At 31.4% G+C, this 25,652-nt stretch overlaps 2 protein-coding genes across 2 annotated transcripts in view; one reads left to right on the top strand and one right to left on the bottom strand.

The window, feature by feature from the left end:
* Nucleotides 1-7,389, bottom strand: part of LOC107445335 (toxin CSTX-20) — a 10,596-nt gene extending 3,207 nt beyond the window's left edge. Inside the window, exon 1 of the mRNA XM_016059706.4 lies at nt 7,233-7,389. Coding sequence (XP_015915192.2) covers nt 7,233-7,277 — 45 coding nt within the window. The 5' untranslated portion in view covers nt 7,278-7,389. The remainder of the gene's footprint in view (nt 1-7,232) is intronic.
* On the top strand, nt 1,001-25,652 carry LOC139424812 (calcium homeostasis modulator protein 6). The gene is made up of 6 exons (XM_071187088.2): nt 1,001-1,139; nt 15,529-15,800; nt 18,710-18,872; nt 19,462-19,616; nt 21,751-21,848; nt 25,061-25,652. The coding sequence occupies exons 2-6, from the start codon at nt 15,569-15,571 to the stop codon at nt 25,385-25,387; spliced, it is 975 nt and encodes a 324-aa protein (XP_071043189.2). The 5' UTR covers nt 1,001-1,139; nt 15,529-15,568; the 3' UTR covers nt 25,388-25,652.

Here is a 25,652-nt window from a genome sequence, read left to right as displayed (position 1 = left end):
TGACACTGATAAAGATCTCAAAGTTTTAAAGATTAACAACTGGAAAAAAGTCGCCTGGGATAGGGGGCGTTGGAGGCTACGCGTGGTTGAGGCAGCCAAAGCCTGTAAGGGGCTGTCGTGCTGAAAAAGAAGAAGATATTATGTTTGCATGCATTTAACATTTTTAAATGCATCTGTGTGTATAGATGTGTGAGTGCGAAGTGTTTTAAATGGTTATATCTTCATTTTATTTAATTTGTCATAAAGGACGTCTGTGAAGAACCGCTTAAAACCTTAATGTCAATTCACAGCAAAGTTTTATCTATGGAAATGAGAACATATTTTTCAAAATTTAAATTTCACCTTAAAATTCTTTACCTAAGTGATTAATACATGTTAAGTTTAAAAACTTAGAGTATAAGCTGAACTGAAACTTTAAGAACAAACTGTCATTTCTTACTCTGTTACTAGAAAGTTGAGTCACGTGTAATCAAATCGAAAACACACGCAATACTTCCTGTTAAAAGAAAATTATCTTTCAAAAAGATCCTTCAAAACAAATTTTGAATATGAACTTTTAGAGTTGCGTTGTAAAAAAGTTCTCAGTTTTTTTCGGAGATTTTTTTAATGTTTCTGAATGCTTAAAAATAAGTTTTTACGAGTATAAAGAGTCGGAATTTCAATGTTTTATGCCGACTTCGACTTGTATTCTAATAAAGTTATCGAATTCTAGTATTAACATCGTTACGAATCAAATACTAATTTATAATTTGAATAGTTAGAATTAAATGAATTTTTAATTAAATTTGCGACTTAGATCATTTTATTTCAATCATTTCGTATAATTTAATATATTTAATTGGAAACACTGAATTTAAACAATATAATTCTAAAAATAAATTTTTTTCTATGGAATGTTGGGAAAGTGTAAAACAATTTTAGGAAAAGTGCTAGATATATACTGAATGTTTAAAAATAAGTTTTTACAAGTATTAATAAGGTGGAATTATCTCTACACGCAGACACAATCGAAAGCTGATATTTCTCTTATCAAAAACTATGTTTATCAGAATAAAGGGAGGTAGAAATTAGGGATTATATATTCGATATCTTCAATATTCAAATTATATTCAGTACTTATTTTCACGTTGGATAAGAATGTAAGTCAAATTTAAATTTTTTATTAAGACTGTAGCGATATAAATCAATTATGGTTAAATAATAATAATAAATTTGATTGGTAGATAAATTTGATTATAACTTCAGATAAGATCATACCCATAAAAAAAGTTATTTAAATGCAAGCAGTGAACTTTCTGCTTGTCTTATGACTTATACATATGTTCTGACTTGAAAATGTTTTTTAAAATGTAAAAAATTTACAAAATTGTTTATATGTTATAAAATTGTTCTATTGTTTTTCAGTTTTTGTTCTTTTTATGTAATAAAATCTCATATTTTAGCATAATAGTTCAATTAAAATATGAAAAACAATATTCTCTTAAAGTAAACAATACGTTTATAAATTTTGTATTTGTTATTGCAGAATATTGAAATATATAATTCAGAAAACCAATTTATATTCACCTTCTTGTTTATAAAAATATATAAATATAGTTATAAAGATTTTTTTTAAAACTTTGTAGCGTATTGTATCATTTTTTCTAACAACATATTATCATTCCTAAATGAAAACAGAATAAAATGTTTCAATTACAATGTCAGTGATTTACAACTAAAAATGCAGAATAATTGCAGTCCGTTATAATCTTAATTTGCTGAAATTAAGCTTGCAGAATCCATTAGAATATATCAAATCAGGTTAAATGGTTCACATTTACCATTCCCTCATTTCTAAAATAAAATAAAATTAAATAAAATCTAAGAAGTTAAGCATTTTAAGAAGTTTTGCTGTATGAATCAGGGTTTCAAAATGGTTTTCAAATGACTTTTTCCTAAATGATTTTTCATTTAAAAGAAGCCAAATTAAAATTTCCTATTTTAGTCGCTGTTTTTATAAATAGTCTTCTTTAATTTTTTTGACGCAAATAGTTTTACATGGCCATTTATGTAAATAGTTTTAGTTTAAATAGAACCAAATAAAAGAATATTTTATTTTCTCTTAAATATTTTCCACTTTTAAGTTTAAATACTAATGGAGTACTTCTTTAAAAAAATAAATATCTAATTTTTAAATACTTAGATATCATAAATCTCCAGCAAAAATATCTAAAAAATAAGTTGATATGAGCAAAATATTTCATAAATGCTTAATAAAAAATACAGAATCACCAAAACCCATACTCTAATTACCTTTAAAATTAGTTAACTAACATAATTATTAACTAATTATAGTTAGTTTCAAATAATTGTTTTCATGACAAAAGCCCGTAACAATTTTTAATTTAAATTTTCCATTTAATAACTTTTAAAAAAAATTCCATTCAAGATTCATTTTTTACCAATTAGTAATATCATATTTGATTAAGCAGTAATTTAATTTGTACATTGTTCATAGTAGTTAATCCTTACTGATAGAGTGATCACATTGTTTTAAACATTCATTGTCATATTGTGTCAAAGCATTTAGTTAAAAATCATTATTGGGTAATTGATAACTTCAGCTCTTGCCATTGTCACTTAAAGGTTTTATTGATCAAGTTGTTATTCAAGAATTTTAATTGTTATTCACTGAATGATTGCATTGTTTTTAAAACTAATTGAAATTCTTCATTAATTAATTGGCAACTTAATTTTTTAATTATAATATGGACTCTCTCTTAATTGAGGGGTAATTTCATTTTAATATTAACACTATTATTCCATGATGATAAAGCGTGATCACTTTACTTTAAAAGTTTTAATGAAAAATCTATAGAGATCAGATAGTAACTTCTAATTGTTGTTTTCAATTGACCAAGTGTTAACTTAAACATTGCATTTCTAATTTCTTGCAGATAGAATAATCACATTCATTCAAGATTTTTAACCAAAAATCTTTTTGTGCCTCTTGCTTACATCATTTTTGCTAATATTGTTAAAGATTTCTATTGATTAAGAAAAGACCCTAACTTGCATTCCAATATTGCAATAGTAATTCTTTGCTGATAGCATGATCACATTGTTTTAAAAAATTCTAATTAGAAATCTTTAATAATCAATTCGTAACTTCATTATTGTCATTGTTTTAACAATCTCCATGGATTATGATATAGTTTTATTCTAATAATTTAATTCCCTATTGATAGTGTGATAATATTGCTTTTACAATTTAAATAGAAAACTTGTATTGAACTGTCGGTTACGTCATCTTTCTTTTCCATTGTAGTTACAAGTCGATATAGATGTAATATTTATTCTAATCGTTTCTTTCTGATCATCATTTGAAAATCCCTCTTATTTTTCATATTTTCACTTAATATTTATCAATTATTGGGATGCGAGGGAGTTTTGACTCTTTTTTTTTTACTAAAAATTATTTTAAATTCTTTTTCTCTCAAACGTGGGAATTTCTTTTAATTAACATTACTTAATAGTTTATAATGCTTAACATCTGTTTTCATTATTATGAATTATGAAATATTACTTTTTTATGAATTATACTGGGAAGCAATATTTTTGATTTTTATGATATGAGATTTTTGGAAAAAATCTCAGGTACTTTCAGATAACTTATTTCAAATCAGCAATAGGTTTCTTTCTCCAAGCTACAGTTTTCTTAAAGACATTTTTTGTCTGTCTTTTGTCAAAATGTACAAATTTAAAAAGGTTATCTAAAACAGGGGTTGCGACAAACTTCTATGGGAGTTAAGGCTTGTTATCAGGATTAAACTTTCATAAGAGCTTATACCCAAAAATGTCATAGTAGGCCATTAAATGCGCTTCCCTATTGTTAACTGTTGTTACGAGTTTCTCTGAGCAGCCCAAACTAAGGGCACTACGACTGAACTTTCACGCATTACCATGCAATTTTCCTGATGATGGGTCCTAACTCCCCTAGAAACTTCCTGCAACATTTACGCGACCTTCTTTCATTTATAACACTTTTAAACTTGCACATTTTGACAAAAAAAAAAGAGTGAAAATATCATTGAAAGGAAAAAAACATCTGTAGTTTTGAAAGTGAAACTAGTTTCAGATTACTTAAAAAGGTTTTATGCAACTTTTCAGATTACTTCCCAGACAATGACAAAACGACAAAAGATAGCCGACAATCAAAACCTTGGAAAGATAATGATAAAGAGTGAAAATATCATTGAAAGAAAAAAAAACATCTGTAGTTTTGAAAGTGAAAATAGTTTCAGATTACATAAAAAGATTTTATGCAGTTTTTCAGATTACTTCCCTGACAATGGCTAAACGACAAAAGATAGCCGACAATCAAAATTTTGGAAGGGGGGCTAAAAAATCACCACTGAGAATCTAACTCTAATCCATCACAACGACAATTCAGTCCTTACCGCTGCTTTTGGAAGCTTTATCGCTAAAGAAAATTAAAAAAAAACATAGTTTAAGTGCCTTACACTTGAATCTAGGCGAAGATTTTAAACTATATAGTCTAGCCGTGAAGAATTATCTGGGTTTTAGAACAGACAAATAACTTAAATATTTTAAGGGTTATTTCAATTTTTTAAAAATTGCCATTTTCAGACATTTTTTCACCTAGAGGAAAATTATCAAAATCTCTGCCTTCTTCTCAATTTTTGCTAATTTTTATGAGCCCAGATAATGCAGCATTGGAATAAGTTTTTAAATATTTAAAATTTAGACCACAAATGCTTTTTATTTTCTCAAAACTCCGACTTTTCTCCATATTTTGAACCATTTTCAAACTGTGCGAAAACAACGCTGGATAGGCTAAACTTGGCCTAACTGTCATGAGTAAGTGTCTCCAACTCACAGCAGTTATAAAAATAGCAATTATTCGCAAAAAAGGTCAGTAATTTCATCAGCCTTAACCACTGAGCCAGATTGTCGAAGCATTTAGGATTAACATTAGTTGACGAAGAGCCTGAAAAAAAGGGCCCGATATTCTTAAGAGAGCCTGATATTCCAATTAGCCTACGAAACATACATTTTTGTGTAACGGCATTCCTGAAAAAATGATTTTTTCCCCTTTCACTTGGAAACAACCTCAATGCACCAAAAAACGAAATTTTATAATGCATGTAATTAACATTTTCCTCAGCCCTTTAGCCATCAGAAGTACACTCTAAAAATCGACGCACCAAGAAGGAGTTGTCCGATTGAAACGAAAATTGGTGGATAGGAAGACAATGTACAGAATAGTAAATGATTATAATTCCCGGATGATCTCTTGCGGAATTTCCTGCCAAATTCAATCCAATTGTCGAACGAGGTCATCAACATTCCGTGCCAGATGCATTCGCCTTCTCATCATATCCCAGACATGCTCGATGGGAGAGAGATCTGGTGATCTGGCAGGCCAAGGAAGAGTTAGGCAAGCTTTCAGACAGCTCATAGCAACACGTGCCATGTGTGGTCTGGCATTGTCCTGCTGAAAAACCAGCCCAGGGCGCTGCAAAAGGAACGGTAGCAAAACAGGTCTTAGGATGTCGTCGACGTACCGCTGTACAGTAAGTGTACCTCTAATGACGACCAAAGGGGTTCGGCTGTCAAAGGAAATGGCACCCCAGACCATAATGCCTTGTTGAGGGCCGGTGTGGCGTACAATAGGGAGGGCAGGATCCCCCCTCTGACCTGTGCGTCCCCATACACGTCTTTGATGATCGTCAGGACACAGTTGGAAGCGGGATTCGTCGGTAAAGACTATATGTCCCAAGTCGGCATCATTCCAGCCTGATCAAGCCATGCACCACTGTAATCTGGCACCAAGAAGTAAATCGGATGATTGCTTCTTGGTGCGTCGATTTTTTTGTTATAGAGTGTATATTAGCAACCAAATGAATTAAATTAAAGAACCAGGTAACAGAGTAAGCTGCAGAATAAACTAGTTTTCTTCGTTTTTCTTCCTCTAGTCTTTGTTTTCGCGAAATAATTCTCCATCTGCAGAGTGTCCCGTAAATGCTGCAACAAATTTTTTTGGGGAAGTTGGACCCACTATAAAAATTAAGAATTACCTATGAAATCACAACCGGAAATGTTATCGCGTACCTCTAAGGGAGCATTCCTATTATGAAATGTTACGTAACATGCCTTTGAACATTAGGTACTTTTATTTAGCTAAATTATCTTAATTTTTTTTGCTTTCTATTAATTAACGTCTGGGCAGTCCTAATAGCATGCAGGGCTCCCGGGCAGATAAATATTTTAGACCCCTATAACCTATCATAATGTTTAAAAACGAACTAAAAAACTTTACATACATAAAATAAATCGTTTTTAAGATATGATGCAATAATTTTAAAAAATTTAAGCAAATTTGTATTACCCCAGAAGCTAAACAAAAAAAAGCATTTTTAAACTATGTGTAATTTGAAAAAAACATTGATCAATTGTAATCCTCAAGTAATAAAATAATTTTCAAAATTATGAAAGTTAATTAAAATAATTAAATTAAATAAACAAAAGGGTATAACAAATTAAAATAAATTCAAAGGTAAAAAAAAGTATGAATATGGTTAAAAAAAGGTATTAAAGGTTAAAAAAAAGGTATATTTTGCCAAACTAAACAGTTATTAAAGCATCTTTCAATGCCCAAGTACCTAAAATTTTTATTTGAATTTAAAAAAATAGATTTCGGTAGAATTTTTTAAGCTTTCTTGTTGACAAACTATTCAAATTATTAGTGTTTGTATGATAATCAATCACTATTGGTAGAAAAAAATTCCCACTTCATATAACAGGATATATTTATTTTAAAAAATATACAAGGCAATGTTGTTTACTCTTAGCTTTTTAAACGCAATTTATAAAAATTAAGGTTCTCAAGGGCCCTTTGAGTGCCTATTTGCCTCCGGTCACTGCCCAGGTGTGCCCCATGCGTAAAGACGGTAGTGATTAACGTCAAGAATTGCTTTCAAAATAAGTACGGTATAAGCTGTCTTATCGTAATTTAATGATTTGGGGACCAACTGGACAAGCTCTCATAATCATTAAATTTCGATAAAACAGCATTTTTTGGCCTATTTTAATATAACTCTCGACAGTTACTTTATGTAGTTAACTTTCCTGGAAATAAAGAGTGATCATTCAGTGAAAAAAAAATATTAGGAACGTCTAAAAAAATTTAAATACTATTAAGTACACTCATAAATAAATAATGTACTTACCAATGCTAAATAGCAAAAAAATGCTAGAACTATGTAAATTCTCATGTTGTCTCTCTTGAAGTTCCTTTTTAATAAAGTATAAATCACGAATTGTCTGTGAATGGTAACATATTTTTTGCAAAATCTTTTATCCTTTTTGTTCTGAATTTCAGCAGCTGGGTAGGATTGATAAAAAGTTATCAATATTAAAATGTTGTTTGATTGTGTGTGTGTGTTTTTTTTTATTTCACAATTCTTTTTGAAAGTTATCTTAGAATATATTTCCCCTTCTGTGTGAATAAAAGGTATTTTATGAGTGAGAGAATGTATTTGTATATTTGATTAAAAATACTAGAGAGGATTTAATAGATATTCTGTTAAAATTTTAATACCATGAAATGAAGCTCAGTAAATCATAAATTTATGAGAATTAAACTTTTTAAACTTTTTAGTATGATCAAAAAAATCAGAATCAAGGGTAAAAAAAAAAATTGCGATATTGTTTCTAGTGGTTTGTTTTTCTAAATTCTAAGAATCATAATATCTTTATGTTTAGATTAACATTAGTCAACAGCTAACTTATTTTGCAGGAATTCAAAATTGTGATTTAATAGAATAAAGTTTCGAATCTAACCAGCTTGTTATAACCGTTAAACCAAGGATTTAACAATGAGAGTCAAAGTCTCACCGCATTCCGTCATCTGCGCAAGCGCTTTTACTAGACTTTTTAAAATCTCCATTCTGCGCTAGCGCAGAAAACGCTGAACTTTAAGACATAGCGAATTAAGACTTCTCTTTAGAAGTCTTAGGATGGATTCACATAGATTTTTTTTTCCTGTTTAATGTCCAACTTAATGTAGCTTTCAATGTGCTTGAGTATTTTTTCTTTCTTTTTTGAATAAATTTATTAAAATGGTGGCATATTAAAAGTGTTTTTAATAAAGAGCAAAAGAAATTATTTAAATATGTGTCGAAAGGTTTTCAGTTCAATTTAATATTAATTGAAAGACTATGAACACTATTTTTTTTCCTCAGAAAACGCTTGTTTAACGCTTATTATGTTGTGTGGCATTTAAACGTTGCGCATATTCCATTAGTGCATACTGTACGCGTAAAATAAGTGATTACGTCATGGCATTTTATAACGAGATTCACTTTATACGAGAAGGTAAAGGGTCTAAATTAGCAAACAATTAATGTAAAATTAAAAGAATGTAATTAATTAAAACTTTTACACTGAAACAGCACTATTTTTCTTCTGAGCTGTTATATAAAAATTGTTTACTGATAACAACTCTTGATGTCTATAGTCCTCATCAAAAATGTAGTAAAAAAGTAATCTACACACTTTTCTTCTACTTCATTTACTTATTTTAAAGAAAACTTATCTCAACTTTAACTTATTTAACTTAAGATACTTATTTTAAAGAAAATACGTATGTATTTAGCGCATTAAATTCTAAACACCCTGTATATTAATTTTTCAAAGTAAACTGTTAATTCTGGGTAATGATTTCAAGGAATATTATGCTTGTTAAACCGAGAAAACAGTATTTTGATGCGGAAAGAGAATAACGTTCTAAATTTATAAAGTAAATGGAATATTTTAATGTCTTAATGTTTCATTTGCTGCAGAGCAGCTTGTTTCAGTGGTTTTCAGTAACTTTTTTTTTTTTTTTTAAAATTGTAAACCCAAGTTAGCTTGTAGTACGAGAAAAAATCTTTGTGTTTAATTTTTTTCTCTCCCTCGAACTGATCTTTACCTTTTAAGCATCACACTATCCATTTGCCGGCCAAGTTGCCTAGCGGTTAGCGTGCCTGACTGTGAAACCAATAGCTGCGGGTTCGAATCCCGCTCAGAGCATGGATGTGTTGCCTTCTGTTGAGTAGGATGTGTGATTATGGCCCATCCTAACGAGTATCTGTGGCATGGATAATGTTGCTCGCTTCCGTGCCTTTGGTCATAAGGTGCTCAACAGGCAACGCAAAATGAGCAACACTTCCGGCATCTTCCATGGCGAGAAAGTTCGGTGTCTGCAATTTTAAAAAAAATTATCTATCAGGCACCTTCAATAGATTGAAGAAATATTATTGCGAGATCCATGAAAATTAATACCGTCATCTATTCATTCTCGAAAGAAAAAAAGAAAAGTTTGAGACACAAAGACAGTTACAGTGCTCTTTCCGTAAAAAGAGTGCTTTAATGTTTCAATAGAGTGCTATTCTGTAAAAAAAGAAAAAGTTTGGGCTGTTGGTTGTAATGTAAGATTACGGCAGGTATAAGAAGGTGGACCAGAATGGTGGGCTTCATCATACAAAGCGCCGCAGGAAAAGGGTTAAGATTAGTTGATGTGTTTGCATGGAGGAATAGTGCGTTAGTATTGAAATATTTATTTTATTTAGAGACTATTGAGCCAGCAATTTGAGAATTTTATTACTTTTTATCCATTTCTCTCATAATCGTAGAAATAGACGGAATATACTATGATTATGAGTGATCAATTTTGTGTGTTAATCCACCTATTTAATTTTCACAAACAAACAGATGGTGAACAATTTCTCGATTTCATTTGGCTCATTTCGAAACCTGTGGTTTTTTACGCCACACTATAGCTGCACAATGGGCCATTGGCTATGGTACGAAACATGAAATATGCAGGTCATGTGAAAACATGCCAAATGCAAGACTGGCACCTAATCACAATTTGAGATATTAGGCGTGTGGTATTATAGAATCTTTATTCATTATTTTATGATTACATAAAAATTACATCAGTACAATTCTGCAATTAGCATAATTTCAAAATGTAGTTTAGTATTATACATAGGACTACTTTTAGATTTTACATAAATATCTTTGTTTTCGTAAAATTTGTGCTAAAAATTTTTAGCAACATTGTTTAATTTGCAATAAATGAAAATTTTAAAAATCTAAGAGCTGCCAAAGATGTAGTTTTAAACTGTATACTCAAAACCAAAAAATAACATAGTTTCACTGCGTCAAATTAATGAAAAAAATTCCGCAGAAGTTATATGCAAATTATCAATCATTATTTCTTCCAATTTTATAAAAAGACCACTATATTTTCAATCTTTTCTGAAACGCATAGTTCTGTCGAATGATATTCTATCGTCAAAAGCTTATTAAGCACAAAAAAACGAACAACAAAATACAAATCGAAATTTTTACTTAAAAACCAGGAGAGAGAGGGAGAAAGCCTCTTAAATATGTTAATTTATTTCACCGGATGATTATTTAAAAATCAGACTCAAAAAGAGCTCTTTTTCTTAAAAAACATAGTTAATTTTCGATGAATTCGAATTCAAATAACTCAAAATGTTTGAAGTAACAGCAACTTGAAAAATATGTGGTCCCAATAATTTAGTCAGGATTGCAAGCGAAAGTGTGTACACCGCAGGGGTGATTGTGAGCCCAAGTAAAAATTCCGGAAAATTTCTTGAGTTCAAAAGAAAAAGAAAATGCAAACAAGTTTTTTTTTCCTTTTTCTCAATATTTCTTAGTTTACTTAAAATATAATTCAAATTTTACACAAATCTATGATGACCTGGAGAAGTAATTAAAATTTACAAATATGTCTTTCTTTCTTGAGTTTATGATTATAACTATTTACTGATAAAAAATGAATATTAACTTTGAATATAAGCTAATAAAGTATCTGCCTCTCCCTTAAAAACAAATAAAATAAACTGTGTTTTTAAGTTCCACCTTTGAAAATTTGATTTCCGGCAACTTTTGTGATCAATGATTTTTTGAAACGTCTGAACCTTCGATATCCGGAAACTTCCGGATAACGGTTAGAGAAAGACCCGGAAATCCGGATTTTTTCCGGAGCACAATCAGCTCTGGTATACCTTAATTTTAAATTAGCTTTCTGTACTATTTTAGAAATGCCTCTGAAAAATGGTTAAATAACAATTTATTTTATTGTTATTTTATGATATTCAAACAAAACAGTCAAATAACCTTAAAAAGATGGTATTGAAACTGTTAACTGTGAGAAAAACTATTTATTAACTGTTATCACATAATACGGTTAAAAAACCAGAATTTTATCCGCATCAACTAGATCCACCTAATGAAACCACTTAGTTCCTTGCAGCTGGGTACATATTATGGCTGTGAGGGCTGATCTGCGAATCTCATGACCGACAGCACTGGGGTTCGAGTCTCAGCGTTGACATCACAATATTTTCTCCATTCCCTTCAACACATGTAGAGCTACCAGTGTTCCGCATTCTCCAATTTGTAAGCCCGGTTATTACGAAATAATACGAAACTTTCACTCATGCATTAGAAGGCAGCACAATAAAGCACAAAAAAATCTAGGATTTCTCATCTCTATGATAGGTGAAACAGCCAGATAAACTAATTAATCCCCATTCCATGGTTCATTTATTCAAACACAATTCAAAATAACCATCACCTTATTCTGCCCGGTTAAATTTCTGTTTTGAGGTTTTGAAACCTAGCTAATTGTAAATGGTTTCGAAACCATTAAGAAAAAAAATGCTCTTAACCGTAAACTTTATGGTTAATTGAATGGGCAGTCTGCTGCTAGTTATTTTACAGTAATTTTAGAATGAAAATTCTAACAGTGCGTGTTTTGCCGTACGGGACCATCCATAAATCATATCATGCTTGCAAGGGAAAGAAGGAGTTCATGGTATGGTAATTTGTGACAAGGTCGTGGAGCGAGATAATTAGAAGTGTGACAACACACATTTTGAAATTGATGTATTAAATATTTTCGTTTTTTATTTTTATATTTTTTCATCATTTCCATCAACAAGGTATACAATTATTATTATTATTATGCTCGCGAATGTTACTAAAACGTACAGTTGTAAATGCAAAATTGAATTCGATATGTGGTTTATGATACAGGGCGCAATTTCTTAACTACAAGTACTATTTATGTACAGTGTGGCATATCACAATGGAGACATGGGGAAACGTGGCACTTTGTGACAAAGAGAAGTGGGATCAAAAATATCGATAAAGGTGTGACATAATGTGTGGATGTGCCCTGCCTTTAAGACTATTTAAGCCAATCAAAATATTTTTCAAAACTCGTGTTATATAACAGAGGGATTAACATGATTATGAGGAATTAACATTTAAGAAAAGAAATAATTGCTAATTACACACAGATAGAATTTTTTTAAATTACATATTTCTTTATTTAGTTAAATACTGATAGAATAATTGTTGTTGTTGTAGTTCATTTACGTCGCACTAGAGCTGCGCAATGGGCTATTGGCGACGGTCTGGGAAACATACCTGAGGATGATCCGAAGACATGCCATCACAATTTTGATCATCTGCAGAGGGGATGGCACCCCCGCTTCGGTAGCCCGACGACCTGCACGCGAAGTCGAGCACTTTACGGTAAAACAGTTTAACGAGGCCCCATACCGCACTCCCTCGGTCCCTACGCAGGCTGATCCAAGTGGTCACCCACCCGCACACTGACCGTAGCCAGTGATGCTTGACTTCGGTGATCTGCTGGGAACCGTGTCTTAACGATCAGTCCACTGCGGGACACTGAAAGAATAAACTTGAATTGTAAGATGTTAGACTTGAATTATAATTATGCAATTTTAATTGTTAGATGTTACACAAAGACAGAACTAAAAATTAAAAATTTAAGAATTTCAAACTTTTTATATCTCTTGTAATTCTTCTTTTATAATTTTGTAATTCTTGTATTTTTTGAAATTTTTTTTTACCAAACCTTAAGGTTTAACAATTAAGGTTTGGTAAAAATAAGAAACGAAGCAACTATCGAGCTTAAAGAAGTCGCTCGTTGAATCTGTGCCATGACAAAAAATAAATATACAAATAAATACAAAAAATAAATATACAAATAAATACAAAAAATAAATATACAAATAAATACGAAAAATAAATATACAAATAAAAATTACTACTAATTTATCTGTTTAAAAATACAGGATGTTGAAATGCGTTTTAATTTCTGATTTCTATTTTTATTTACTAAAATAAAGCATTTTTTTTTTGCATTCATCTTAAAATGCATTTTAATTTCTGATTTGTATTTTTATGTACTAAAATAAAGCTTTTTTTTTTTTGGAAGGTCTAAATTTTTTTGCTTCTTTGCTTCAATTAATTTTAAATAACAAAATTTACCATGAATCTATCATATAGTTATTGAGAAATAAACATAAAAATATGGCTGCTTGGAAATTTAATTACTAAGGAAATTAAAGGGTTAATGCATCGCCGAACTTCTGATTGTTTTCATGTTTTCAATTTCCATCACTTTAAACGTCATCTAAAATCAACTTATTTCATCCAAAAAGTAAGAAATATCCCTTGAAGCAAAAACAACAGCTCTATCTGTTTTTAGCGTAGATCCAACGAAGAAATCTCGAAAGGATCATCAATAATCAGCGGGCACTTTCTGTGCGTGTCATTGTAACCTGGGGGATATATAAATCAGCCCGTCAATGAAATACCTATTTAATCTATAAATCCCATGATTTTCATTTATTACCGTTTTTTAAGTAAACAAGTTTCGGTGGTAGAGTAGAGTGCCGTGCTCCAAAATCGAGTGATTTTCGACTTTTAATATTTGTTCTTGTCTTGTTATAATATATATATATATATATATATATATATATATATATATATATATATATATATATATATATATATATATATATATATATATATATATATATATATATATATATATATATATATATATATATATATATATATATATATATATATATCATAAATACATATGTATACAGGGTGATTCTAAAGAGATGGGCAAAGTTTTAGGAAGTGATATAGTACACACCCAAGTAAACAATTTTTATCAAAGAATGCATGGTCGAAAACAAAACGCTAAGGTGCTAGCGCATTTGGAAAGTTGTTTGATGCAAACGTGAAAGCTCCATTCCTGTTGCGAGTTACTGCTCTGCGTTACTTGTCGCCAAGCTTTCAGCCACTGCAGGAAAAGTTCGTGATATGCCCTATCTTTTCTTCGCCGTTGTACAGCGTGCATACCAGCATAGCCGCTGCCGGCCACTGTTTTGAACACTTATTGTAATCACATGCCATTAAATTTGCTTTTATAACTTAACTTCATCGTTCTTTGTGTGCTTTTGCCTCTTATAAGAACATAAGCTTTGACGCCCTCCAGCGGTTTTGCGTTTTATTTTCGACCATGCATTCTTTGATAAAAATTGTTTGCTTGGGTGTGTACTATCACTTCCTAAAATTTTGCCCATCTTTTTAGAATCACCTTGTATATTATATTATATATTGTTTTTAATTACAAAAAGATGTTGCATTTTAAAATAAAAAACAAATAAATAAATAAAACAATAAATCTTTTTTTTCTTCTTTGATTATGTTTTTATTTTAGTTTACAAAACTGGTAAATCAAACATTATGGTTTTTATATTTTATTAAACTTTTCGCATTATTTGCATGAAAACAAAGTACGAAATGAACAAATATGTTCAGTATTAAAAATGAATATAAGAAGAGACTATTCGTTTGGTTATTGTTTACACTCCATTTGAAAAGACAGAGGAACACCTTAAAGAATAATATTTTGATGAGGTGTAAACCTTTGCAGAGAGTTTAGAAAAATCCTCTATTTCGTCGTGGTTTCCAAATTGCTTTTTCAACGCATTTTGTATTCTTCACCACAGCAGTAAACTAAGACATAAATATTTTAATTGCTACTGTTTTTATTTACTGTTGTTAACTTATAACAGTAAAAAAAAAAAGAAAAAAAAAACATTGACTAAGTTTATTTCCTATTTTTCCCAACATTCAGTTGTCTTTGTGATTAAGAGCTTTTCAGTTATAATATTTTTTTTTGAAGAAAAAAATAATTGTACTGTCGAAATATTAAAGTATGTAATGAAATATTAAAGTATTAAAGTAAAGTGAGAAGTATGTTCTTTTCTAAAGTAAGTTTTTTTTCTAAAGATAAAATAGTCTTTTTGACCGAAGCTAATGTTTAGTCATCTTTTTAGCGAAAATTTGTCTGGGTTTTGTGTTTTTCAGGTTTTTTTTCTAATAATATTTAAAAATCCTAGTTATGAAAATATTTATTTTTAATTTATTCTTCATGCTTAGATTAACTTCGATGTTTCAGATTAAGAAAATTTTAAGATTTCGATCGATTATGAAAAATCTGAAAATTTTCCTAATTTTAAACACCAGTAGTGCATAATAAATAAGTGTTTTAATCTGCATCCATTATTTTTTTTGGTACAAAAAAAAATAATATTTTTCTTATTTTCATAGTATTCTGAGCTAACGAGAAGACTTTTTGGGAAGGCAAAAAATGGGAATAGAAACTATTTGGAAAAAAGTAGCATCAATCTCAAGGAGTTTTTCGAGTATTTTTGAAACACATCTTGTTACAATCGCGAATGTAATTGGTGTGGTTCTTGCATTTGTGGCGGAGTGGTTCATCGAAGAAAATAGAATTTTTTCCTGTCCCTGCATTCAGGAATTAGCATTCACTTATGGTCTCTCTTTCATCGGAGGAGGTTTTGCACTTTTTTGGTTCCTGGGTAATATACTTTTTTTCTTACTCAATAGGCCTTAATTTTACTCTTTGGTTTCATTTTAATTAATTTTACTCTTTGGTTTCATTTTAATTAATTTTACTCTTTGGTTTCATTTTAATTAATTTTACTCTTTGGTTTCATTCTCTTATCTATTTTTAGAATGCATACGACCGAGATATTATTACCTCTCTATATTTTAACCGTCGTTGAACAGCCGACCCAATATTCGGGTTTACGACTGCTAGTGGTCAACTACGTAGCCTTACAATTTTGAACCCAATCCAAAAGACAAAGGAACTCCTGGAAACGATAAATTTAAACTATATGTATCATCTTAGTGTGAAGAATTATTTGGACTTCAGAGCGGATAAATGACTTAAAAATGTCTTAAACTTATGAAACTTTTTTTATAATAGCCCATTTGGAGACATTTTTCCACCTAAAAGAAAATTATCAAAATCACTGCATATCAGTATTAGAATTTAAGAGCGCTTCTATAATATTTCTATTTAATTTGGAAATAAAGTTCTGGTCCATAAGAGAAAACGTTTAAAGTTTATGATTGTTTACGCATGCCTAGGTATACCAACACCAGCTATGATTTGCCGTTGCATGCGATTATAAAGGGTTGAAAAAAAGAGCAACAATTCCGGTGTCATTTTGAACTCATAATAAGAAAATTAAAAAAAAATCCAACTAGAACTTCATGAAAACTGAAAGTCAAGGCTCACGGCCAAAGAATATATAAGTGGAACACACATTATATATTCTTCGGCAAGATGACAAGTCAACTTCTTTCTCCATGAGTGACGAAAACAAAGACTTCATTGAGGTCCGGAAAACGTTCCAATATTGCTCAAGTGCCACATCTAAGACTCCCCGTTGCAGTATCACAACGACATTTTCACAGAAAGTACACTGAAGAGCCAAAAAAACTGGTATACCTGCCTAATATCGTGTAGGGACCCCGCGATTTCGCAGAAGTGCCGCAACACGACGTGGCATAGATTCGATCAATGTGTGAAGTAGTGCTGGAGATAATTGACACCATGAATCCTGCAGGGCTATCCATAAACCAGTGGGAGTAAGAGGGGGTGAGGATATCTTCTGAACATCACGTTGCAAGGCATCCCAAATATGCTCAATAATGTTCATGTCTGAGGATTTTGGTGGCCAGCGGCACTCTTCTGAATTTAGACACTTCCGTTTTCCACCAAAATCCCCAGACATGAACATTATTGAACATATTTGGGATGCCTTGCAACGTGATGTTCAGAAGATATCGTCACCCCCTCTTACTGTCGCGTTGCGGCACTTCTGCGTGCTCGCGGGGGCCCTATACGATATTAGGCAGGTATACCAGTTTTTTTGGCTCTTCAATGTAAGAGTTCTTGCAGAAAGAATTTTCTTTTGAAAAATAAAAAATTTTTGTTTTCTTTTCCATAGAAATTCTCGCAATATTCGTATCCTGCATTTCGATAATCACTTTTTGACGCGCTCAATGCCCCCAGCAAAATCGCTTTATGCCCCTAGTATGTTAAAACGATGTAATATTTCGATTGTATTTTCGTCAGTTATTAATATTGATTTAAACTTGGTTTTTAAATATCCCGATATATTTCGAGCAATTTAAAATATTCGAATTGTGCATTTGAGTATTGACTTTTTAAGGAAATGATTCTATCGGATTTTTGGCAGTTATTGCTATTGATTTCTCCATAGTTTCTAAATCCGATATTTTTTGCGCGATATTATTTATAAAAAACAACCTAATCTTGAAACGAAATTAAGTAATCCATTTTTAAACTAAATTTAATAATTAAAATAAATTTTTTAATTAAATTTAATAATCCGAAATTTAGTAATCCATCCACATTTAAGTAATCCATTTTTGAGAAATCCAATTCACGTGATTTCATAATCAATCTTTTTTTCAGCAATTACTACTGACTATATAATTTTTAATTATTATATTTTTTTTTTTACTTTGCTGTGATGAATATTTACAAAATGCGAAGAAAGAAATAATTTGTGCTTTTCCCCTCCCCAACTAAATGCGAGAAAATCACCCAACATGTTAGAATAAAAAAATTATCGCGTGTTCAATTAAAAAAATATATACAGTCTCCCCCCACCCCCGACCTCAGAATCTCGAAAAAATTCTGCCACAGGGCTAAGACTTTTGTTTAACACACACATTACACGTTTTCTACTTATAGTACGACAGCAGTTTTTGACAGAAGCTCAGATACACACTTTACATCGATGCCTCCTAAGATTGCGTTACTTTTTATAAACACACCCGGAGTATTTCAACAGCAGCTGCGAAAACTCTTTCGACTTCTAAAACTACCTGCAATGAAAGTGTTTAGTAAATGAGTTATCTTAAAAAATTCAATAATAAAAATACGTTTCTTAATTTTACTTTGTAGCTGGCGTTGAACTGTCGACTCAATATTTTGGGTTTACGACTACTAACGTTCAAATCCGTAGCCTTTGAACTCAATCCAGAAGACAAGATAACTCCTGGATCAAGAATAGGGAGAAATTTGCCTTCGAGGAGGATTTTTTGATGGAACCTACCACATTTGCGTTACATGGAAAGGAAAGCCACGAAAATCTATAGCCTGATGACAAGGGGACTCTATTGGAAGGCGAACTCTCTATCCCCTGAGCAATCGCGGCTGAATGAAAATATATTGGAAGTAAATCTTGGAGATAGTGGTGGATTGTTCGTGATTTTATTAAGCGCCCTCTAATGGCTAATTTTTTTTAACTACATTTACGATGTGGAGGAGTATGATTTTTTTTCTGGATCGCTTGTGTTGATTTTTCATTTTGGCCATCTTATTCTGAAGCACTCTGCATCTTTTCAAGATGCTATATTGAATTAAACTATCGATTTTTTTCAGGTCTTATAGTTTACTCAGATACATGGAGAGCTTGTCATGGTTGTTGTCGTAGGACTCCGAGTATAAGTGTCTTTAGCAGTTGTTTTATTTCCTTCATCACTGTTTGTTCTAAAGCACTGATTGTTCCTCTCGCTTGGGTCTTTGCGCTAGCTTTGGATGGCGAGTAAGTTAAATAGCCTTTTCTATATTGTAAAATAATTAAACAGAAATGAAAACAGCAGGTAGAGGGTTCAAAATATTTTTGAGATTTGGTAAATAACATGGGCCTCTCAGTGGCCCGATTTTTGAGGAGCTAAATATTGAAGTTAGCAGTCACATATAAGAAGAAAAAAAATTTAATGTGCTAAATATCTTCAAAAATATTAACACTTTCTACATTTTAACTAAAAATAATTTAAATCAATTATAATTTATGATTATTTTTTATTATTGTCTGATATATTTAAGGAGAATTTCAAAGATTTCTAATTACTGTCACCTACATGGTAAATAAGGGAAAGTTTGGAGAACTATTGTTATGGAGTTGCCAAAAGAAAGGTTGAAAAACCCATGTTTAGAATGTTTCTTTAGCAGCTCCATCTGTTGACAAACATTGAAAGCAGTTAACTTGGTTACAAAATAATTTTCTGGTTGCGTAAGTTGAATGCAGTAAATATTACGCTTCTATGCATTATTATTTTTCTTTAATTTAGTTTTTAAATTGTTGATAACCTTTAAGACACTTAATAATATCAATTTACAAATTTATTTAGCTATTATGCGTGCATGATGGCACCATCAGATAAGCGCATGAAGGCACCATCAGATACGTGCATGGAAGAGAGTGACGATTATAAAAAGCTTAAGAAAGAATCGCAAATGTATGGTTTGTGGGCTTTGTGTGGACTCCTTGCTGTAGTTTGCATTTGTGAGTATTTTAATTATTTTGCCGAAGAACACTACTTTTTATGTAAAGCATTTTACTTAAAATATATTAGCCCATTGGAGACCAGTTAGGTCATTGTCATCAACTCATCATGTAGCTTGCATTGTGGTAATATGGTACTTAAATAAGTAACAAAAATAATCATCATCATCATATCTGGCTAGACAGCCCAGGGTGGGAAAGTGCCTTCCTTTGAAATCGAATCCACTTCTCTCTACTTTTGACACTTGTTCGCCAGTTTTTCTCCTTTAGAGTAAGGCAGTGTTTCCCAAACTTATGACTTTTGCGTACCCTTCCTAAATTTTTCGTTACGCTGTCTACCACTAATAAAAAATGAATGTATTTTTTACTATAAAAAATTGCACGAAAGTTAAAAATCACAACTGGCTGTTGACACCAATAATTATTAACTGTTCACTCTGCAAAAAATAGCCAAAAGAAAAATACGTACTCGTAAATTTTCATGGCTAGCTTTGTTTTTAAATTAAATTTTTTGAAATTTTCGTTTGTAGCAAGTTATTTCTCATAAGAACGCGTACCCTCTCTAAACTGTTCCCGTATCGCCGGGGGTACGCGTACCACACTTTGGGAAACACTGGAGTAAGGAAATCAGTCTCAACTAAATTCAGCCATCTCAGCCTGGGTCTACCTCTTTTCCTGTTTGTTAGGGGTTTGTGTAATAGGATTTTCTTTAAATTTGAGTCATCATTCCTTCTGAAAATGTGAGCTGCCCAGTTCATTCGATTTATTTTAATGAATTTCGCAATATCTGGCTCTCTGTAGATTTTATACAGTTCAGTATTATATCGTCTTCTCCAGGAATTATTTATTTTTATCCCACCAAGGATGGTCCTCAAAATTTTTCACTCAAAAATGGCAATTTTATTTTCACCAGCTTGAGTTAGATTCCAGGTCACAGAGCCATAAGTAAGTATTGGCCTAATTAATGTTTTATAGAGTAAAAGTTTTGTATTTTTTGATAAAAGAGAGGATTTGAAAAAACGCTTTAAACCATAAAAAGTTTTATTTGAACAAATTAGACGACTCCGAATCTCATTGTCTATGTTATTGTCGGCAGTAACTATTGAACCAAGGTAAGTAAAATTCTGAACAGTCTGAAACCTGTGGGAACCTATCTCCAGATAGGATTCACATTTTTTTTTTCTGTTCTAGTGAACAAAAATAATAATGATATCTTAATTGCGACAGTAATGCAATCTAAATGTTAATAAAAAAAATCTAAGTTTTCTTCTTTTTTTTAACGTTGTGAAAGTATTTCATGGTACCATGCGCAAAATAAGGAACTTAATGCTTCAATCTTAAGGGCGTCCGCTCGCTCGATCGGGAGAAAAAACTACCCTATGTTATTCTATGGAGATTGTTCTATTCTATTCTATGGAGAAAATAACGTTCTGTTTTTTTTTTTTTGGAATTGAGAGAAAATAAAAATATCTTTATTAATATGTCGTTAGTTAAATGAATTTTTAGTTAGTGATTACCATAAGTTGTTATGGTAGCCGCTTGAGATTGCATTTTTTGAGCTTGTTCGTTTTTTTGTTAGTTAGTGGAAAAGAAACAAAATGCCTCTGAGTTTATATTTATTTATTTTTGAACATTATGTTTATATTTACGCCATTTTTCGTCATAGCATGTTTCGAGTTTTATTGAAACAGCTAGTATTACAATTTTGTAAATAGAACGGTAAAATAAATCATTTTGAGTGTTTTAAGTTGTTTATGGAATAATCAAATGCACTGACGTCATTAACTAATTCTGATTCATTAACTACTTCTGAAGTGCAAAAATTAAACTTTACAATTAATTTTTACTAAAATCATTACCAAAGCTCTTCGTTAAAAATTACTAAACTTTCTAGTGTTCCCATAAAGCCAGAAACATGGTTCATTTGACCATGTTCTGGTAGTCTTGATCACACTTTATTTTTCAGTTTGAAGCATATATGTTGTTACGTAATTTTATGTACGTAGATTTAAATGACAAAATACAAAATTTTAACGAAATCGTTCGAAATTAGACGAATAAATTTCAGAACATCAAATGTTGAGTTTCCTGATATTGGAGCATCTTCCATTCCTTTCTCCTTTTATATTTATAGTCCGAGGCATTGCGGCATGTTGCAATGGAGACAACTACTTGCACTACACCATGTCAGAGGCGTACAGAAAAGCTGAAGATGAGGCTCTCAGAAAACCTGTAAGTACTTTATTAATTCGTATTGTACAATGGAAAAACATTGAAGAAAAATTGCGACATTAATTAATTTTAAATTAAGCGTTTGATTTCTGAAAAACTTTTTTCTCGAAATGAATTTCTATTTCGCAAGTTTTTGAAAAATTCAAAGTCTAATTTTTAAACTTAGAAATTTCGGAGTTGCTATCTTAAGGCCTGGTTTCTTAGGACAGGACGCCGTCAGCTGGAAATCAGCGCTAACCTCTGATTGGTCCATTTGTGAATTTGATAGTATACGATATTTGATATAGTACGTCATCGAACGCTCATCTTGAACTGAAATTGCCGTCCAACTCAACTGCAGTTGAATTACAACGTGACGTTAACCACAGAAGCAATGGCGGACAACATCCAACAGAACATTGAAATCAGCCAAGATTTTGATTTTGACATTAGACATAGCTTCTGCATTAAACATAGCACTCTTCATTTAACTCAGCTATAATGTGTTTTTTCTTGAACAAAGTCATTATTTGTTCTCTAAAACACTGATTGACAAAAACAAAATCAATACAAATTCAAAATAAATATTTGTTTACGTTATTAATGCATGCGCAATGAGAGATAATGTCTGTGTTGGACCGACTGCTCACGTTGAGCTAACAAAGAAGTATTTTCTTGGCGTCAGCTCTACGTCAACTTTCCGCTGACGCTCAGATAAGGCGCTTGTCCTAAGAAACCAGACCTTTAATTGTCATCAGATTGAACCATATTATTGTGCAAATTATTTGATTGCACATTGTGAGACATTTTATCCTTCGGTGCGTTTACTGAACTCCTCTTAATGATGACCATGGACTTGCTGGTGTAGCTTATTTATTTCATTAATCTGGATTACATAATTATTTAAAATAAAATTAAAAATAAAATAAGTTACAAAAATAGACATGAACTGTTGAATATAATATTTCGGAGCACTACTACTCCCTTTTCGCTCATGCTTTCTCTATCATAGTTCAGCTAAAATTCAACTCTTCTGCGTTCAAACTAATCTGATCTAAAAAAATTCTTTCTCATAAGAAAAAGTCCTTTGCTCCACCCCCAATGGGACGACACTTCCAGTGTTCTTCACCCTCTGACCCTCAGGTCAAGGAGTCAATAGAATGCGTGGGAGATGAATCAGGATCCGGACACACATCTTTTTAAACTTAAAGCCCTGGCTAGATAATGTAGCTTCACTTTTTTTCTTGCGATCTTTGTGCTGCTTTCGATTTTGATTGGCTGTCACCTATCACATGGGTAAACTGCCGTTATTTTGTTGGCTAGTTTAAACGGTGCTGGAAGCATTCATCGGGATCGGTGAGCGGTTGAGAACAGGGGGCTTAGACCTTTACTAAATACATATAGGTAAAAAAATTTACGAATCAACATGTTTTCAAAAATGATCTGAACCAAAAACAGATAGGTTTTTTATTGCATCAGAGAAAATGAGTCAAAATTGGTTCGTATTAAAATGATTACTTCCCGCGAAATAATTTTACCTTGACCATAGTTGGTCTCAAACTTATGTCAATATGTGTCCTATGTGAACATGCTCCGAGAGACCAATGCTGGGATGTTTAGATATCGGTCTTATATAGGGCCAATATCGGCCTTCATGGGGCCTATATTTGCAGAATAATGAATATAAAATATCAGGTGAATTTGGCAATTCTACATAGAATCGATATTGGTTGTAAAGTAACTATAAAATGTCGGGTGAATGGGACAATTCTATAGAAGGGTTATATTGGAAAATAACGTCCCTTTGAATCCTTATTGAGCCAAGGTTCATGACTATTGGTCTTATGAGTGCCCAAGTTGTTTTGCTGCTAGGGTTAATTTGATTAAAAACTAAAGTTATTTGGACTAATAAAAGTATCTTAAATTTACCCAAATTCCAATGCTCAGTTTTGATTTTTTTTTCACGTGTTGGATTGAGCTATTCCTAGGATGCAATCATTGCTGCCACTCCACATGGAGAATTGGGAAAACCTAGAAAATACAGGGAATTTAACAATTACCTGAGATAACAGGGGAAAGGCAGGGAATTTTGAGTCTTTCTTTATAAACTGGAAAAATTTTATGTGTGGAAATAATATTAAGAAATTTGAAATAAGATTATCGTTTGCTTTCTAAAAAATGTGAGGTCGAGTTTTATATGTCTTAGAATGAATTTTGAAACGAACTTTAATAACTTTACTTATATAAATTTTTTAATGTATGCGCAATGTATGTGTATATTATAATTACATACATGCGTACATTTAAATATATTATATTTAAATGTTCGCGTGTATTTATACATTATTTGTAATTATGTACATGTATACGTTGCATGCACATACGTACATTGTGCATATAACGATTTTTTTGTATATACATGCATTACATCCGCATAAGTATTTAAAAAGTATGTAGTTATACAAGTACATACGTACGTTGTACATAAGTACATACGTTGCGTGTACGCAACACATGCTATTATCGCAAATTTATACAATGTATGTACTTAAGCACATAAATGCATGCATACGTATAGAAAGCAATGCATCAACTTGAAGAAGATGCGACCAATTTGGTAACCAGAAACATATTTTTGCTTAAATTTTATGTCTATCCATAGTATCATAACAACGAAGTATATATTTTTATACTTAATTAAGTCGGTCATAAATTATAATAATTATTTTTCTTTAAAGAATTATATTTTTGAAGCATTAGAGTTTTATTTAAACAAAAATGAAAAAAATCGCTGTAAATTTATACTAATCAATGTGATAATTGGGTTCTTGCGACTCAAGAAGGGAAGTGATTATGCCTAACCATATGATGCGTCGTACCTGGTTTGCTTTTGAATCGAGAAATGCCACGATTTACCTACGATAACGTCACTTGCAGGTATTCAATTGAAATATATTTTTAAAAAAATAAAGAAATAAACAAATGTCTGGAAGTTAAATTTATGTTTGAATGTCAACATAAATTCATCAGTATTCCTAAGAATATAAGCTGCAAAGGTCGTAAAATTTATGTAATAAAATATATTAATCTGCCATTGTGGAGCTTATTGATAAATTATTCTAATAAAAACTTAGAATGTAAAAAAAGATACATTAGCTTTTCTTTTAGTACCTATCATTTATTAAAGCCAGTTTGCTTATCATTGTTATAGTAAGCCTTTATTTTTGTTTTAGGAAATAGTAGACGCTCTAGCAAGAGAAGTAGTAGAATATTTCTTGCAGAAAAATGATTTGACGGCAGAAGATTGGACTACAGCAACAAAGAATGAGGAGCTTGGGACATTTTTTTCCCCTCTTCACAAGTTCGTTAAGAAGGACCAAATTGCAAACCAATCTTCGGAAAGATCAGCTGCACGAAACCCACCGGATGGACAAAACCCATCGAATGCACAAAATCCACCGGATGGACAAAACCCACCGGATGGACAAAACCCATCGAATGCACAAAACCCATCAAATTCACAAAACCCACCGGATGGACAAAACCCATCTAACGAGTAAAACCTAGGGGGTTTTACTCGGTTTTTCTAAAATTGATTTATTTTTTATCCTCTGTTATATTGAAGACTTATTCTATTGAATTATATATGTAGTCCAGCCTATAAAGATGAACCTATGGTGAAAAAAATTGTCTGGTTGCTGGCTAGATTTGACTGTATGGTCATTGATTCGTATGACAGTGACTTTAATTCGCTGTCTAAGCAAGAAAAAAAAAATTTTTTTTTTTCCGATTAAAATATGAATAAAAAGTAATCCTGCGTTAAAA

Source organism: Parasteatoda tepidariorum, chromosome 9 (assembly GCF_982258835.1).
Source record: "Parasteatoda tepidariorum strain Cologne lab strain chromosome 9, Ptep-v5.0, whole genome shotgun sequence".
NCBI lineage: Eukaryota > Metazoa > Arthropoda > Arachnida > Araneae > Theridiidae > Parasteatoda > Parasteatoda tepidariorum.
This window is presented reverse-complemented; position numbering and strand designations above follow the sequence as displayed.

Bases quoted from the DNA above. Each gene is read 5' to 3' on its own strand.
- LOC139424812 (XM_071187088.2), top strand. From the start codon at position 15,569: ATGGGAATAGAAACTATTTGGAAAAAAGTAGCATCAATCTCAAGGAGT. The intron at 15,801-18,709 runs GTAATATACTTT...GATTTTTTTCAG, and splicing joins TGCACTTTTTTGGTTCCTGG to GTCTTATAGTTTACTCAGAT. The intron at 18,873-19,461 runs GTAAGTTAAATA...AAATTTATTTAG, and splicing joins GCGCTAGCTTTGGATGGCGA to CTATTATGCGTGCATGATGG.